A 16,005-nucleotide genomic window follows, 5' to 3' on the forward strand; every position below is an offset into this window, starting at 1 on the left:
AATGGACTTGATATATTGATAAACAAATATAAAGAAATCTTATTATTAAGCCTTGTACTGGGTATGATTTTTTCTTCTATTTAAGTACTTAGAATAGATTTGGAATAACTCTATTTGTCACCTCAATAAGATTGAGTCTGGGGTAAGTAAACTATAACTGCATAAATCCTTTGGGAATGAACTCTAGTTTATCTCCAAATTTCTTCCTAGCAATCCTTACACTTAGATCTAAAGATGCTTGCTCCATAATATTTTGTCTATTAGAATATAAATTTTTCTTATTCTTATACTTTTTGAATGATAAATATTTTATTATATAGTTCTGACAAGGTATATCCTAATTTAGGTCAAAATCAAATGGCTACATAAAAATATCATGATCGGATTAAAATGATGGAGGTGTCAACACTTGCATGTTTAAATTTGGGCCCCTTTAAGAGGGACTAGGGTTCTAGGAACCCTAGTATATTTATAATAGGGCATTAGGAAGTCTAGTCCTCTCAAATAGGAGCCAAAGGTTATAGGAGAGTATTAGGTTTCATAACATAGGATCTAGTCTCGAGATTAGCATATGGTGGGAATTGGGTAGGATAGGACCAAAATAGGCTATAAATGAGCTAGGAGTGAGCACACTAAAATAAGTTCCCAAATAGAGTTTGTAATTGTAAGTGGATACAATTTACCACACTACAATATATACACATATGATATAAACACATTACATAAACCTCTACATGGCCACAACCTCCATATAACATAGAATACAAAATAAGCTCACAATTGAACTTGTACTAGACATATGACCTATGTATCTCCAAATAGACCATATTGGATTTACTATTTTTCACAATAGTATCTCTATGCAATTCCCCAATTCTATTCTCTTGTTACTTGCACATTGGATTGCACAATTAATACACCATCATATATTATCATAGTTGAATAAAACCATCTAATATAGTATTCCATATTAAGAAAACCATAACAAACACATTTAGAATATATAACATAAAAACATTATAATGTTAAGAGACATAAAACAATGGTCAAACAAATCTACCATTCTAAAATGAACACATAACATAGCAATGAACTATCATAACAAAGGTCACATGAACCTATATATAAGCATGCTTCTAAAACCTTCAAAATGAATCTAGAAGTCTCTAATCTGTAACAAAATAGTACCTTAAAATATGAGTTCTTTAAACATGTCACATTGAAAGTCATCAACTTGAAATACACCCAACTTGATATGAAACATGTCTCACAATGTGTATCAACCATTTTGTCAAAGTAGAAGACAACATGTGTATATATTGTAGTCAATGTACATACTCAAAAATATATATAAATATGTACAAGGAGCATGTAATATTATAACCTACTATACCATAATACTAGTCTTCTTAAAATATGATGTCCCATATATTTTCACCCTTCAATTTATTTAAATGCTCATATAATTAGACGTTGAATATCAAGCTCCTACAAATAATCAAACAAGTCCAAAATTCTCTCTACTAATCTAAATAAAATCCATTGGTCCAAGTTATGTTGTATAGTAATAAAAATATATATCCTCTATTTAAAATTATAAAATTAAATTATTTATTCTTAATATATTAGTTTTGTTAATTTAAAAGTAGTCACATCTCCATGTACCAAATTTTTGGTATAGAAATAAATATTTATTGGCCAAACTTATACTACTTGGTAGTTATCAAAGAGATGTTTTTTATGCCTATAAGAAGTAAAAAATTTAATATTGTGAATGGCAATTATGTCTTTTGAAAAAATATCATGTATTAATTTCTCATTCAAATATAGTTGGTGGCTACAAGGTAGTTTCTTGATAATGCCAACAATGTTAGCTAAAGGTAAGTGGTAAACTAGTAATCAAATAATCTAGTATTTTGGCTATCATAAACTTGGTACAGTAGGAAGAAAAATTAAGATATACTACATAACATTTAATTGGCTATCCTCAACAATAGGTGTAAATCTTGTATTTATTGAATGGTGAGGACATGAGTGCCTTCAAATGCATAGACTGATAAAACTTCAATCGGAAGGAGAAATCATGGTTCTAGAACTAGAGGTTCTAGCGATGACAATAGTAGAGGAGATAATCCCAAGGATGAGGGTTCAAGTGGGGCCCTAGTTGAAGTCACTGTTGGTTTCCCTACTCTAGCTATCAGTACACAAGGGAGATTCCTAGGTTATTATGGATCCAAACAAAATTGATCAAGGGTTGAATTGGATTTTTCTTGCTAATAGGTCTAGGGGTTTGAACCCCTATTTGGGGTTTGCCAACCATTCTCTTCTTAATCCTTTTGAGACTACTTGTAGGGGTTCTAAAATGGCTTCTTGTAGGGATGAGGCCATTGATCCTTAGGCTTACACTTGGGGGGAGGACGAAAATATTCATCTGGAAGTCTATCTCCAAGAAAATACCATTCTAGCTAAAGAGTCTCTATTGGGTGAGAATGAGAAGAATGCTTTGCTTCTAGATGAGGAAGAAGACCTTCCTTATCCTCTTTCTATTTTTGGGGTTTCCCTTTTTGATAGAGATGAAGAGAATGCATATAGTCTTGACTAGAGGATGAGATCCTTCATGATATTTTCATGGATTCTAATGAGAAGCCCCTCAAAAAGATAACATACTTGAAGAGGTGGGTTGGAATGATGTTAGTTTTCCAGGTTGAGAAAGGGGTTTCTATCACCTTCTTTGGGCATTGGGTCTTTTCACTCTTGGTATCACCCTTGTAGATCTACCAAAACTTTCTTTATAATTTTGATGAGCAATGGTTAGAGGCTAGGAAATTTCCTCAAACTTTGGCTTGTTCTCATTAGAGATGTGTGGAGAATGAGTCTAGGGTAGTTTTTGAAAATGCCTCTAATAATATTAGTTTGGAAGCTTCTCCTAAAGTTGAGATGGAAAGTCATGTGATTGGATCTATGTTGGAGGAAGAGGTTGTTTTTCCTTTACTTCATGATGTTGTTCCTAAGATCAATCCTAATTTTTCAAGTGAGGAAGTGTTGGAATATTAGACATAGGTTAACATTCCTAACCCTATCTTTGAGGAGGATTTTTCTCAATTCTTGATGTCTCTCATTAGAAGATTCATGGGAAATATCTCCACATAGACTCAATTAGAAGATGGGTGCCCTAGAGCTAGAATCTCTTAGGTGGTGTTGAGGTAAGATAAATGCTAAATAATTTTTTCCCTTTTTGATTTTCTAATATAAAAAATTTCATTGCGATTTTATCAAGTGGCCTTAGGTTTATGGGATAGAATGGTTTTTGTTTGCAAGCAAAAATGGATTCCTAATTTCAACCCTAGTGAGAATGCCCTCCTACTTTCTTTTTTGAGCTCATCTCCTTGGACTACCCTTGAAATTTTGGAGTAAAAGGGTCTTAATATCTACAACCAACTCTTTAGGAAAATATGGTGCGATAGATAAGGCCACTATTTACAAAAAATGGTTGGTATATACTAGAATTTGTGTGTAGGTTAAAAAGAACCAAATTCTCCCTACCCGTTTCTTCATATCCTCTGAATATGGAGTTTGGGTACATTAGGTCTTCTATGAAGGCTCTCCTATACCTTCCCATCATTGTGGAAAATTTGGTCATAATGCCACTATCTTTTGGAAAGGTAAGAATGATCATTATGTTTGGAAGAAAAAAGAACCTAACCCAAAGGCCCCCTCCTCCTCCTTTAGTGAAGCCTTGAAGGGCGAAAGTATTGAAAATTCTAAGAAAGTTTGTTCAAAGATGGACGTCACACTCAATTCTACAAGAGATATTGTAAGTGCTTCCAATAATCCCCCTTATCTCAAGAAAAAGAGGCTGAAGTTAAAGACAACAAGAATCACTCTACAAAATGTTTGAAGATGGAGGTGACAGTTAAGATTGGTAAGCATAAAGATGAGAATATCATTATGTTCTCCTCATGTCTCAAGAAAATAAGGTTAGGGGAACTGGATCTTGATATATTGAAGAAACAATCTATTGTGGAACATTTTTTCAAACCACCCTGATTTGGGTTGGTTGTTTTGTAGTTTAGTTTTGCTCTGTTATGTGCTACTTTGTTGTCGTGTGTAGCTGTAATTGTTTGTTTGGTATTGTTTTGTTGTCTCTTCTCTCGGTTGGTCCTTGCTATCTTGCCAAGCTTCCGTTCTTTTGTATAAAGTTTTGGACCCTTTCAAAACATGTTTTGTTCATTGTCATTATGGCTTGTTCTCCAAGCCTCTTTTGACAGTTTTTGTTTCTAATTTGTAATAAGTTGAGACCCTTCCTTAATTACCTTAATAACAAACAATCTAATTGACTACAACTTTTTTCTTTCTTTTATAATAAAGAAACTAAAAGTCAATTAATTAAATTATAAGAAAACAATCAAAATAAATTATATTTAATTTATAAAAGCAACTTTAAAAGACTAGATTACTATTTCACTGATACAGCTTTCAAATAAATTAGTGTTACTGATTCTGCCGAACATAATCTCTTAATATCTATATCACTATTTAAAAAAAAAATAATATAGACATTACTCATTAATAAAACACATCAGTACAAACATATGAATTGTCCGTGCTATAAGGAGGGACTGATAGAAGAAATCAAAGTAGTGCTTTATTAACAGTGATATCAACTATTATTTTCCTTTTAAACACCTACTTATTAAACGTGTTTCTCTAAAAGCTCCACTAGTTTTTCTTCTCGACGTGCACTTTGGACCTCTGTGCTCCCCCACTTGGTCTGTCTCGCACATAAAACTGAAGTAAATATCTATATTGCCGCTTCAATTTTAAAACAGGTCTTGTTCGAATTTGCATTGAATTTCGGTGGTGGAATTGATGGGTTTTTTGTGATTACCAAGGGCACAGGAACAAAACACAGAATCAGTATTACCAGATGTAAGTTGACAGTTAAAATTAGATGACCTCTTACGACCGTAAATTTCTCTTGAAAATGGAAGACAAAGAATTACATTAGTATATGATTCCTGTTTGTGATGTTTCCTTTTTCCTAAGTCAGTTCTACCAATACCAAACCCTGCGTTGAATGGATAAGTGTCATGAAAAGTAAATAATAAAAAATCTAAGCAACCTGTAAAGTTGACCGAAATATATTAACATTTATTCTGGATAAACCATGGTTGGTCGTTACTCACATAAGGCGACCCAACCGTCGATTTGAAGGTCCGCATGGAAAATCTGAATAAAATAAATTAAAGGGCTTCAAAACTTTCTCGAAAGAGTTAAATCTTTCTTACAAAAACTATAATTTAACCAGGAAACGAGATTTCAGTGTTCCTCGCCTTGGTATAAGGAAATCAATTCAAAGCATAATTCAAAGCATAATGAAAATGTTTATTCTTTAAGAAGAGTAAATATACTTTCTCTAAAAATACATTGGTATAAATAATACTTGTTCTTGCAGCTCCAATAATATTTAATCCTCAGTGGGCAAAACCTGGCGTGACTTGAGGCGTAAGCACTAAAGCGAAGAAAATGCAAGTTATAATTCGTCTTATACTAGATCGACTGCGATTGATCGACATGAATTGAATTAAAAATTTCATCAAAGTGGTTCAGATAGAGATACAACGTTATACTAAATGCAATACATGCTATTCCTGGTGGTCCATTTTCCCTCGTTCTTTTGACAATTCAAGTGACATATATATAATTCTAATAGCAGTGGAAAACTATGGAAACATGAGGGAGTTTAGACTTGCGCATCACCTACCATCATGATAATATTAAAATAAGGCACGAGGTTCAGATCGATGAGAAATTTTTTCAGCAGTATTTAATCTTGATTTGTATTGTGATTAATTTGTTTTGTGTATTTCTAAAGGCGATTTTTGAAGGTTTACTAGTATATAAGGGATATATTATGTCAAATCAATTTTCTGAAATTCGGTAAATGATCATAAATTATGGATATTAGCTATTCTAATGTTATAGAAATGTTATAGAATTCATGTGCAAATCTAAATTCATTTTAATATATTAATAAAATTATTATTTATATATTTTTTTATAATATGAAGGATTAGATGTTAGAGGTTGTTCAGACAAAAAAATCTAGTCTTGTTAATGTGTGAGCTCCTCTTACATGTCTTTATTTAAAGATATTTATATATTGATAGATAATGCTGCTTTGGATTCAAATTGTGTTAAAGCTTTTTGAACCGACATTTCAGATCGCACTCTATGATTATCATTTTAATTCTTTTGGATTTTTATCATCTTGATGATAGATCACAAAAATGTGATCTGAAATATTGATTCAAAAATCTTGAACATAGTTTAAACCAAAAGCAACATTATCTATAATATAGACTATGAAAATCTTTTATCATTACTACTAAATTGTCATAAAAACAACTGAAATAAAAATTTATAGATTTTTAATGTGTAAGAATATTTTATAAGTAATAACTACAAGTGAAGCCCTCAATCGATGAGCTCAATGTCATTGAATAATAGATTAGGATAAAAATAAATTTCTAATCTATCTAAAATGATAATCTTTAGACTTATATCTTGTATACTTCAAAACTTAAATAGGAAGTTTGATAGCATAACGAGTTAGTAATTATTCTATTTTAATTAATCATATTTTTCAATGAAATAAATTGTACATCAATATAATTTGGTATGAATGCTATTCTAGAGAAAAGCTCACAAATTTATACTATTTTCTATTTGTTTAATGAATGATCTTAACATTTAATTGGTCATTTTTTGCATACGTGTTGATCTTAAGCCTATATCCAACACTTTGTTATGTCACATTATATATTTTATAGAATCACGAATCCATTTATAACTACTTGTATTGCTAAACGATTTATAACTGATTTTACATTTTATAGGTTCATTTGGATTAATGTAAATAATATGCCTTGATTTTTTATGTCCCTCAACTTTTAAGTAGATAGAGATATTCAATATTTATCTTGTAATATTGATACAATTATAAGCAATTGATTGAGACTATTTATAATTTTTTCATTGTCTCTTGTGGTTCATACCCTTGTGTCCCTGCTGAAGTACTGTGTTCACAAATTAACATTATTACGTGTTATTTATGTTGAAGATGAGGTCTTTCGATTGTAACTTCACTTGATCCAATCCAGACTAAAAATTGCACGTTCACCAAAAAAAGAAAAATACATGCATAAACAACAACACATTAAAAAACATTATACATACGAAAAAAATTCAACATAATAGCCAAATCTTTATCAGAGATACAGTTTATTAAAAAGTATCTCCTAATATGTAAGGGAAACACAAAGAAACAAATTCAAGCATTGGGCGCACCCAATTGATCAAGAAGTTACCCCATCAAATAATTCAAGCCCAAGATAGATAATTAATCTAATTAGAATCGGAATGAGGTTCTCACTGAACGAAAAGAGAAATTGAAGGAGTCGACTAGAGAGTTTCATTCATTTCAGACGCAGTTGAGACTATAATGCTAGCGATTCCGTCTGAGCTCGAGACTGAGGAGGACATCAGGTTCTCAGGAGGAATACGGTAACCATACACAGCCACAGGAAACGTTAGAGGAACATGAGGCAACTCAGCACCTCTTTTCAATATACCCAGCACTTTTTCCATATTCGGTCTGGCATTGGGATCGGGATGAGAACACAACAATCCCACTTTCATAAGCCGTTCCATTTCCCCACCATTGAAATTTCTACCCAGTTTCTCATCTGATGCATCAAGGATTCTGTGCTGTCCATGCAAGTGCCAAACCCATTCCACCACTCTGGAATTGTGTTCAATCAAGCTCCAATCTGCCGGTCGTCTTCCACGGGTAATTTCGAGACTCAGGGCTCCAAAGCTGAACACATCCATCTCCCGAGTGGCCTTTCCAGTTACTACATACTCCGGCGCTATATACCCAATCGTACCCGCTGCAGTGGTCGTATGTCCTCCTTTTCCTCGTTCCACCATTCTGGCAAGCCCGAAATCCCCCAGCTTCGCTTTGAAATTTAAATCCAGCATTACATTGCTCGCTTTGATGTCTCTGTGCACAATGGTCTCATGCCGATCCTCGTGAAGATAAACCAGAGCTGAGGCTATGTCACAGGCTATGCTGTATCTCCGATCCCAATCCAGCGGAGCTTCCGGATTTTCAAAAATATATTTGTCCAGACTTCCATTTGGGAGTAACTCGTAAACAAGAAGCAAGTCGCCCTTCCGATGGCACCATCCCAGAAACTTCACAAGATTTTGGTGACTCAGCTTACTGTTTATACTAATTTCTGTTTTGTATTCACGTTTTCCTTGCCTTGAGGATGGAGATATTCTCTTTATTGCCACAGCTTCGTTTGTGCCTGGCAAAGTTCCTCTGTACACAGATCCGAAGCCGCCAACCCCGATCTTTTGGTCGCTGTTGAAGTTATTCGTGGCGACACTGAGGTCAGCATATGGAAACTCACGGGCAGATTGGGCTGTTTCGCGAAGCGAGTTGTTAAATTCCTCATCGCTTTCTTCAACACCACCGCGGTTGCTCTTCCTTGTCCTCATATACCACCAACTTCCAAATAAAATCAAACAAAATGCGCCAACGAAACAGGCCAAGGCGGATCTCCATATTATATTTGTAAAAGATTTCCTTTGACTTGAGCCAGAAGCATTCGCGCCTGAGTTTGGAATCTCCCACGAATATTGACATGAAAAATTCCAGTTGTATACTGTGTGAGTCTCAATTAAGTTGCCAGTGGGCGCTGAAAAGCCAACCTGTACGTTCTGTGGAAGAAACTGACGCAGATCTATATCGTACCTCAAGACTGGACTTGCAGGTTTAGAAGCACAACTCCCATCGGGGTTAAATAAAATAAACACTTCAAGCTTCTCTTTATTACCATCGTAATCCACCCATGCCTCCCATTTTTTTCCGTTCTTGAGAGACGTGCTGCTGTAAAGGCCATTTACTGAAAAGGTTTTCTTTGATTTCCTGCTGTTGACGTCAATTCCCACATGGTTATCATCCGGATCGTAAGGAAGATTCTTGAATGTGTCGAACTCCACAGCAACAATCTGATTCGATGAGTTTCCATCATTTGCAGCTGAAAACAGGCCAAGACATTCTCCCCAAGAATCGTTCGCAGAGTTCAGTCCCGGGGGTGCCAGGAAGAAAGTGAGTCCATCCCCGGTGAGCTTACTATCATTAACCATAGAAATGGAGAATTGAAAATGGGTAGAAAAATTTGCCAAAGCTTTAGAGGAATAATCCCACAGAGGAATTAACTTATTATAAGCTGCCCATCCATGGCTCCGTTTGAGGCTGTCATTTAAATGATTGGCAGTAAGCTCTATCCTGTCCTTCAGAAAGAAAGTATCTGCTGACTGATCGATACTGATATTGGTCCTGGGAGGGAAGTGAAAGGTAATAGTTCCTCCATCCGTCCCATGAATGAAAGACGACGATGCAATAATACAAACGATGAACAGTCCGGCCAACGGAATTTTATGCAGATAAGCCATCTCAATTAATTTGTTGTGGGAAGGGATAACCTTAAGTTATATGTGCAGAGGATCTTGATGAGGCCACCCCCGAATCCAATTTAATGTTAAATTTGTCTAAAGTTGTGAGTAATAATCAGCGGATTGACTGCATATTAGTCGTTCGTACACTTATTTATAATTATTTGGAAATTTTAAAAAGACAGGCAACTTTAGTTAATCCCAGCGACCCTCGCATGGTCAAACTGCAGACTGCATAAGATTAGAACCTTATCTTCAGTTTTCTTTTTGACCAATGAAAAGAATCTCGTATTACGTACTATTAAGGACAAAAAATTGATAATTTGGAATCCATTGATTTTCACTCTTGCAGTCAACTAAATAAAACTTGAGTAGAGAAAGGGTATTCAACCTAACTATTATCGTCTTTTCTTCTTTTTTTAATTTTTTCTCTAAGCTTCTTTATTTTCATGATAGATTATGAGTGTTCTTATGCTTCTTCATTTTTGTGATCGACTAGTAATTGCATTTTGGTGTAGAATGGGTATATTGAAGTTTAGGGAATTTTAATTTTTTTTTCCAAACTTGTGGTGTACATGTGAGGTCAATTGGTAGAGAGAGAGAGATATAGGCACAGATAGGAGTGATATAGGGGTAGAGAGATATGGAAAGATAACGACATAGAGATGGAGTGAGAGATGAAAGAAGAAATATAGACATATAGAGATAGAGAAGCAAAGATATATCGATATAGAATTTTAAGAAGAGAGACATGGGGAAAGAGAGGGAGAGAGACGTATCTAGAGATAAATGGGGAGAAGGAAGATAGAGCGAGAGAGAGAGGGAGAGATACAAAGATATGTAGATGGTGAGATAGAGTGATAGAAATATAAAGAGATATAGAGAGAGGAGCATAGGGAGACAGAGATAAAAAGATAGACAAATAAGAGAAGTAGAGATAGAGTTATAGAGGGGGAGATAGAGAGAGGGAGAGAGAAAGAAGGAGATGGAGATATAGAGATACATTGGAAGAGAAAGGAAGAGAGTGATAGAGATAGAGAGATAGATAGAGGATAGGGAGGGAGCAAGGGAGGGAGAGATGGGGAAAGATAGAGATGGAGGGAGAGAAAGGGTGAGAGATGGGTATAGTGGGGAGAGGGAGAGGGAGAGAGAAAGAGGAATAGATAAGATATGTGGGAAGAGAAAAGGTAGAGAGTGAGGGAGGGAGAGATGGGGAGAGATTAACTATGGACATGATAAGAGATAGTGAGAAATAGACATAGAGGGAGAGGGAGAGATTGAAAGATAGAGATAGATGGGATAAGCGAGAGATAAAGGAGATGATAGAGAGGGGGTAGATAGAGATAGAGATAGGGAGGGAGAAATAAGGAGTGTGTGTGAGAGAGATAAATATAGAGAGTAAGAAAGGGGAAGTTTATGGTGTGTGAGTGAGAGAGAGATATGTAGAGACAAAGATAAATAGATAGAGTGATAAAGAGACAAGGATATCAGGAGATATAGAGAGACTTGGGGAGAGTGAAAGAGTGACAAAGAGACAACCAAAATAGAGAGAAGTACAAATAGATATATAGAGAATGAGATAAAGAGGGAGAGAGAAATTAGGAGAGATAGAGATAAATGGGAAGAGAAAGGGGGATAGTGGTAGAGAGCTAGAGATATAGACAATGGCGTAAGTAGTGAGTGAGGGAGGGAGAGATAGGGAGACATGGAGGAGGGATATAAAGAGAGGGAGGGAGAGAAAGAAAAATACATAGGTAGAAATAGGAGAGAGGGAGGGCAATAGGTAGAGGAGGGAGTTAGAGAAGAGGAGGGAGAGAGGGAGAGGGAGAGAAATATATATATTGCAAGAAAAGGTGATCCAGTGGTAGGGATAGAGAGATAAATAGGAGATAGGGAAGGAGTGGAGGGAGAGAAAGGAAGAAATAGAGACAGTCAGGAGATAGAGAGGGACGAAGAGAAATGGAGAGAGATAGGTGAAGGGGGGAGAGAGGGAGAGAGCGAGGTAGAGGAGATAGTGAGAAAAGAGGGGGAAGAGAGGGAGATAGTTATAGGAAAGAGTGAGAAAAGAGGGGGAGGGATAGAGAGGGAGATAGATAAGAAGAGGGGGTTGATAGAGAGAAAGAGATAGAGAATGATATAGATGGATATAAAGGGATAATTAAATAGATAGAAAGGTATGGAGAGAGGAAGAGAATGATATGGATAAAAGAGATAAAAAGCTAGGTAGATAAAGAGAGAAATATTTATAGAAATAATTAGATGACATAGAGAGGGGCAAGTGAGAAATAAGGAGATCTAGAGATATAGGGGGAAAGGGAGAGAGAAGGAAGGTGATAGAGACAAGTAATGTAGAGAGGGGGAGAGATATAGATGAGGAAGATAGATAAAAATAGAGATACAAATAGGGAAGGAGAAATATAGAGTGTGTTTGTCTATATGAGTGAGAGAGACATATGGAGAGATAGAGTGAGGAGAGAGTATAAGTAGAAATAAATATAGAAGAGGGGAAGATGAAGATATCGAAAGATAAAGATATAGAAAGTGATATATAGAGAGAGGTGGATAGAGGGATAGGAAAAAATAAGAGATAGATAGAGATAGGGGGATAATAAAGAGAGATAGAGATAGAGATAGAGAGACATAGAGATAGAGAGACATAGAGATAGAGAGGTGGGGGAGGTGATTAAAACTTTAAAATAATTTTATTAGGTTGAATGATTAAAAAAAATAAAATTTTGTTTGATTTTCAAAAGATAAAGGTATAGGAACTAATGATATAGAGAGAGCTCGATGAAGAGAGGGCGTGGGGAAAATAAGAGGGATTAAGAGAGATAGGGGGACAAGAGAGTGAGAGGGAGATAAAGGAGGTGATTAAAACTATTATTAATAATTTTTTAGGTTGATTGATTAAAATAAAAATTCTTACAATGAAAAAAATATTTTTCTTTTATAAGACCTTACAACTCAATCATCTACATTACTATTGTTACAATAAATATTAATGGTTATCTTTAAGAACAAGAGAAATAACTTATTCATATTATTCTTGTTATAGATATGATTACTATTTTTTTAATTCATTTATTCTGTAATTACTATTATTTTGAATATATAAACCTTGTAATAACACTTATTAATTTACAAATATTTGACTGTAATATTAAATTTTATAAATTACAAATATTTAACTATAAATACAAAATTATAAATCCTTTTAAAATATGAACACATAATATATGTATCTCAAATGGCCCATTTTTATATGCCTTTTTTTTGTTCACTTAGTCAAAATCTATATATTGTGGTGGAAGCCTTGCTACGATGGCAAAATCCCCTGACCATTCAACTCCTTAGGTGGAGTGTGTGCTAAAGGATCAACAAGTAGAGATTCCTGATGTGCTATTAACTACAACTATTACTGAGCTTAGCCTCTCCCCTGTCAGTAAGTTTCTGGCCTTCTGACCTTTCATTGATTTGGTTAGGAAATGGGCCGCCACTAGATGACAACTGAAAGGTAGCGTGTCTATCAAAGACATGGAAAACTGTATTTTTCTCTTTAGTTTTTGTTAACTAGGAGGATTTGGTTTCAACCATTACAGAAGGGGTGTGATCTTATGGTAGTAACAATTTATTATCCTTGTGCAAGTGGAAACCTAGCCTTGATCCCTAGAAGGATCTTGGAGTGGTAGCTCCTACTTGGATCTACCTCCCTGGGTTACCCTTGGAGAGTTGGAATCTGGGGATTTATAAAGGGAATGTCGACTCCTTTAGTAAATTCCTTATCATGGACTGTATTACATAATACAAGTCTAGGTTCCTCTTTGCCAGAATCTCTGTTAATGTGATCATTAACATTATGTTGCCAACTGAAGTTACACTCCTATCCAGGCTTGGTGCTTGGGTCCAACCCATTGAGTATGAAAAATGCTAAAACCTTATGCCAATCATGTAGGAGATATGGTAATCTCAGTTCTGTTGGAAAGAAATAGCCTATTCCTAAATAACAAAGACCCAATGCTCCCTCTACTAATAATGTTGATAAACAAAAGACTTACACTACTCATTAGGTTGCATATCCTTTATTGGGTCCCAACCAATCTGTTGCTGAGATAGAGAAAAACTTGGCCACGAATAAGAAAAAACAATTTGCTAATCTGATGGCTTCTTCATCAAGGGTTGATCTATTCCCGGATGTGGCCCCCAAACCTTTTCCTATCCTGGACAAGGAAAGTTGGAGGGTGAGGATTCAATGGGTGTGGAAATGGTAGTCGACTTGAGTCAAAACCCTACTTCATAACTTGGTAAGACTAATTTTAAGGTTGGTTAGAAGGATCCCGAGGTGGAAATAGTTTTAAGTTGCCTAAACCCCAACAAAGAGAATACTAATAAGGGAAATATAATCAAGACTCCTAAGGGGAAACTGAGAGGTAGTTTTGTTAACTTGAAGAAAAATCTACAGATTCTGGGGTTCTCTTTGAGGCCACCCACTCCCCCACCTAACAAGTCAAGATAGGTTTTTTTTGACAAGGGAAATGATGATTCAAGTTGGACTCAAGTTGGTGCTAGGAACAAAAAGAAAAAGAAAGAAGATATGGGGGTGGAGAATAAAATAGGAAGACCCAAGGGTCAAGGATGTTACAAGAGATGTGGCTAGTGGAAGATAGAGGATCCTAGATTGTCTCTCAAAATCCAAGAAAAAGAAGAAAAAACTTCCATCCCTTAGGAGGGATGCTTGTTCTACTCAAGGCTAATTAGATCCTTTGTTATTGTTCCCAATGAAGATCATCTCCTAGAACATGAGGGGCTTGAATAGCCCTATGAAGAAACACATGTTAAAGTGTATGTTGATGGAACAAAGAGTTGACATTATCCTATTATAGGAAACAAAGATGAGATATGAAATCTTCCAGAAGGTAGCTAAGTCTTTCTGGCCTTCTGCTACCTTCCTCCCTAGTGATGTTGATGGGGCATATGGTGGCATTGCTACCTTATGGAATCCGGCTTCCTTTAATGGTACTTTGATTCACTCTACAAAGAATTTTCTAATTGTTAAGATGACAGATCTCATAGCCCACCTTATGTGGTATCTCATTAATGTTTATGTTCCCAATGCCAAATCTCCTCGGGCTAGCCTATGGTCTTCCCTAGTGAACTTCATTCTAAATGCATCTTTGAATTTTTGGATGATGGATGGAGATTTTAACTCTCCCTTGTTTCCCTCGAAGAACCTTGGTACTATTGAGGATTACTCTAAAAGAATGAAAGATATTGCAAACTTTATTGTTGTGATAGGAATGATGGGCATTCACCTACCTAGATCAAAATTCTCTTGGTCAAATAGAAGACTTGGTCAAAACTTAATTCAAGTCAGATTGGATAGGTTCCTAGTTTCAAATAACTAGAAAAACATTGACTCCCTCTTTTTGTGTGCCCTCCTCAAGTTTGGATCAAATTATAATGCAATTTTACTAACCTCAAAAGATACTACAAGGAGAAAATCCTACCCCTTTAAATATTAGATCATGTGGTCTCTACATCTGGATTTCAGAGCTATGGTTGAGCAGTGGTGGAATGTTCCAATTAATGGTACCCCCATGTATCATTTGGTTCAAAAACTAAAACTTTTAAGGATACAAGTTAAAGGATGGAACACATATTCCTTTGGGAATATCTGTGAATAGGAAAAGTTATCTTTGCTAACCTGGAAACTATTCTAAAGAAAAATAAAAGATAATTGTGCCACTTAGGAGGAATGCCTTGATGAGATTTTTCTAAGAGAATAATGGTTTAGTTTAAACAAGAAAGAAGAGGTATTTTGGAAGCAAAAATCAATGATCCAATGGCTTCCAGAGGGAGATAAGAATACTAAATTTTTTCTGCAATCTACAATGAAGCATAGAATTAGAAATAGGATAAGACAACTTCTCAAGGATGATGGCTCAAGAACTGAAGATGAGAAGGAAATAGAAGAGTTGTTTGTTAGCTTCTTTCGGAAGAAAAATACCAGTGATCATAGCTGTTTTAAAGACCCTAATGGTTTTCTTCAGGTGATCCTAGAGGTAATAACAAATGAGGACCTGCTACTAGTTAATGCTAGGGTGTCCTTCTAGGAAGTCAAAGATGCAATTTTTTCTTTTGGGTCTTGCAAAGCTCTGGGACCTGATGGGTTTCCCCCATCCTTCTTCCAAGAGTATTGGAATGTTATTGATCTGGACATCTTCAATTTTGTTAAGTACTTCTTCAGGTCCTATAAACTCCTCAACCAAGTTAATTCTAGCTACATTACTTGAATACCAAAGAATGATAGTGTTGTCTCCTTTAAATATTTTAGGCATATTAGCCTATGTAACACATTGTATAAAATCCTATCAAAAGTCATGGTTAATAGGCTTAAACTTTTTCTTGATAAAATAATTTTTTCTAACCAAAAAGGCTTTGTTAAACAGAGACATATTATGGATGTGGTTATCACTGCTC

General features: G+C 35.3%; 1 protein-coding gene across 1 annotated transcript; it reads right to left on the reverse strand.

Annotated features, from left to right (window-relative positions):
- Window positions 1–7,464: 7,464 nt before the first annotated feature.
- LOC131052690 (L-type lectin-domain containing receptor kinase IX.1-like) lies at window positions 7,465–9,528 on the reverse strand. Its single transcript, XM_059221069.1, has one exon. It carries the CDS (start codon window positions 9,526–9,528, stop codon window positions 7,465–7,467), a length of 2,064 nt encoding a protein of 687 aa, XP_059077052.1.
- Window positions 9,529–16,005: the final 6,477 nt, after the last annotated feature.

The sequence above is a fragment of the Cryptomeria japonica genome, chromosome 5, assembly GCF_030272615.1.
Source record: "Cryptomeria japonica chromosome 5, Sugi_1.0, whole genome shotgun sequence".
NCBI lineage: Eukaryota > Viridiplantae > Streptophyta > Pinopsida > Cupressales > Cupressaceae > Cryptomeria > Cryptomeria japonica.